General features: G+C 55.5%; 1 protein-coding gene across 1 annotated transcript in view; it reads right to left on the reverse strand.

Moving 5' to 3' along the window:
• The window catches only part of EMH_0058430 (uncharacterized protein), a gene marked incomplete at both ends in the record, with an annotated part of 6211 nt that overhangs the window by 521 nt on the left and 4962 nt on the right, over nt 1-728 (reverse strand). Inside the window, 2 exons of the mRNA XM_013497580.1 lie at nt 1-15; nt 265-726. Coding sequence (XP_013353034.1) covers nt 1-15; nt 265-726 — 477 coding nt within the window. The remainder of the gene's footprint in view (nt 16-264; nt 727-728) is intronic.

Below are 728 nucleotides of genomic sequence, written 5' to 3' on the forward strand. Positions count from 1 at the left end.
GGGGTCCAGGTCACGCTGCAGTCACACAACAAATATATATTAATAAATTAATTATTTATTTTATTTTTGTTTATTTTCGTTTATTCTGTTTATTTATTTATAGCTACTGCAGCACAACTAGCAGCAGCAGCAACTGCAACAAGAACAGCAGCAGCAGCAACGGACGAGCAAGAACACCTGGTGCAGCAGCAGCAGCAACAGCAGCAGCAGCAACAGCAGCAACAACAGCAGCAGCAGCAACAACAGCAGCAGCAACTAGCATACTGAATAGGATCTGCTTCTTGATAGGGAGCGTGAGTAGGGGCTTCTTCTGCTGCTGCTGCGGCTCCTCCATCGTTGTCTTCTGCTGCTGCTGCTGCTGCTGCTGCTTCTTCTCCTCCTTCTGCTGCTCCTGCTGCTGCTGCGGCTGCTGCGGCTGCTGCTGCTTCTTTTGCTGCTGCGACGACGATGAGACCTAGGGGACTTGCTGCGGCTCCTCCTTCTCCTGCTGCTCCTGCTGCTTCTGCTGCTGCTGCTGCTGCTGCTGCTGCGGGTGCTGCTGCTGCTGCTGCGCCTTCTATGGCCGCGAGACCGCCGGTGATGTCTCCCTCTATGCTGCTTCCTGCTGCTGCTCCTGCTCCTGCTGCTGCTGCTGCTGCTTCTGCTGCTTCTGCTGCTTCCACTGTCGCTCCCGCTGCTGCCCCTGCTGCTGCCTCTGCTGCTGCTGCTGCTTCTGCTGCTGCTGCGGC

Source organism: Eimeria mitis, genomic scaffold, assembly GCF_000499745.2.
Source record: "Eimeria mitis Houghton genomic scaffold, Emh_scaff2769, whole genome shotgun sequence".
NCBI lineage: Eukaryota > Apicomplexa > Conoidasida > Eucoccidiorida > Eimeriidae > Eimeria > Eimeria mitis.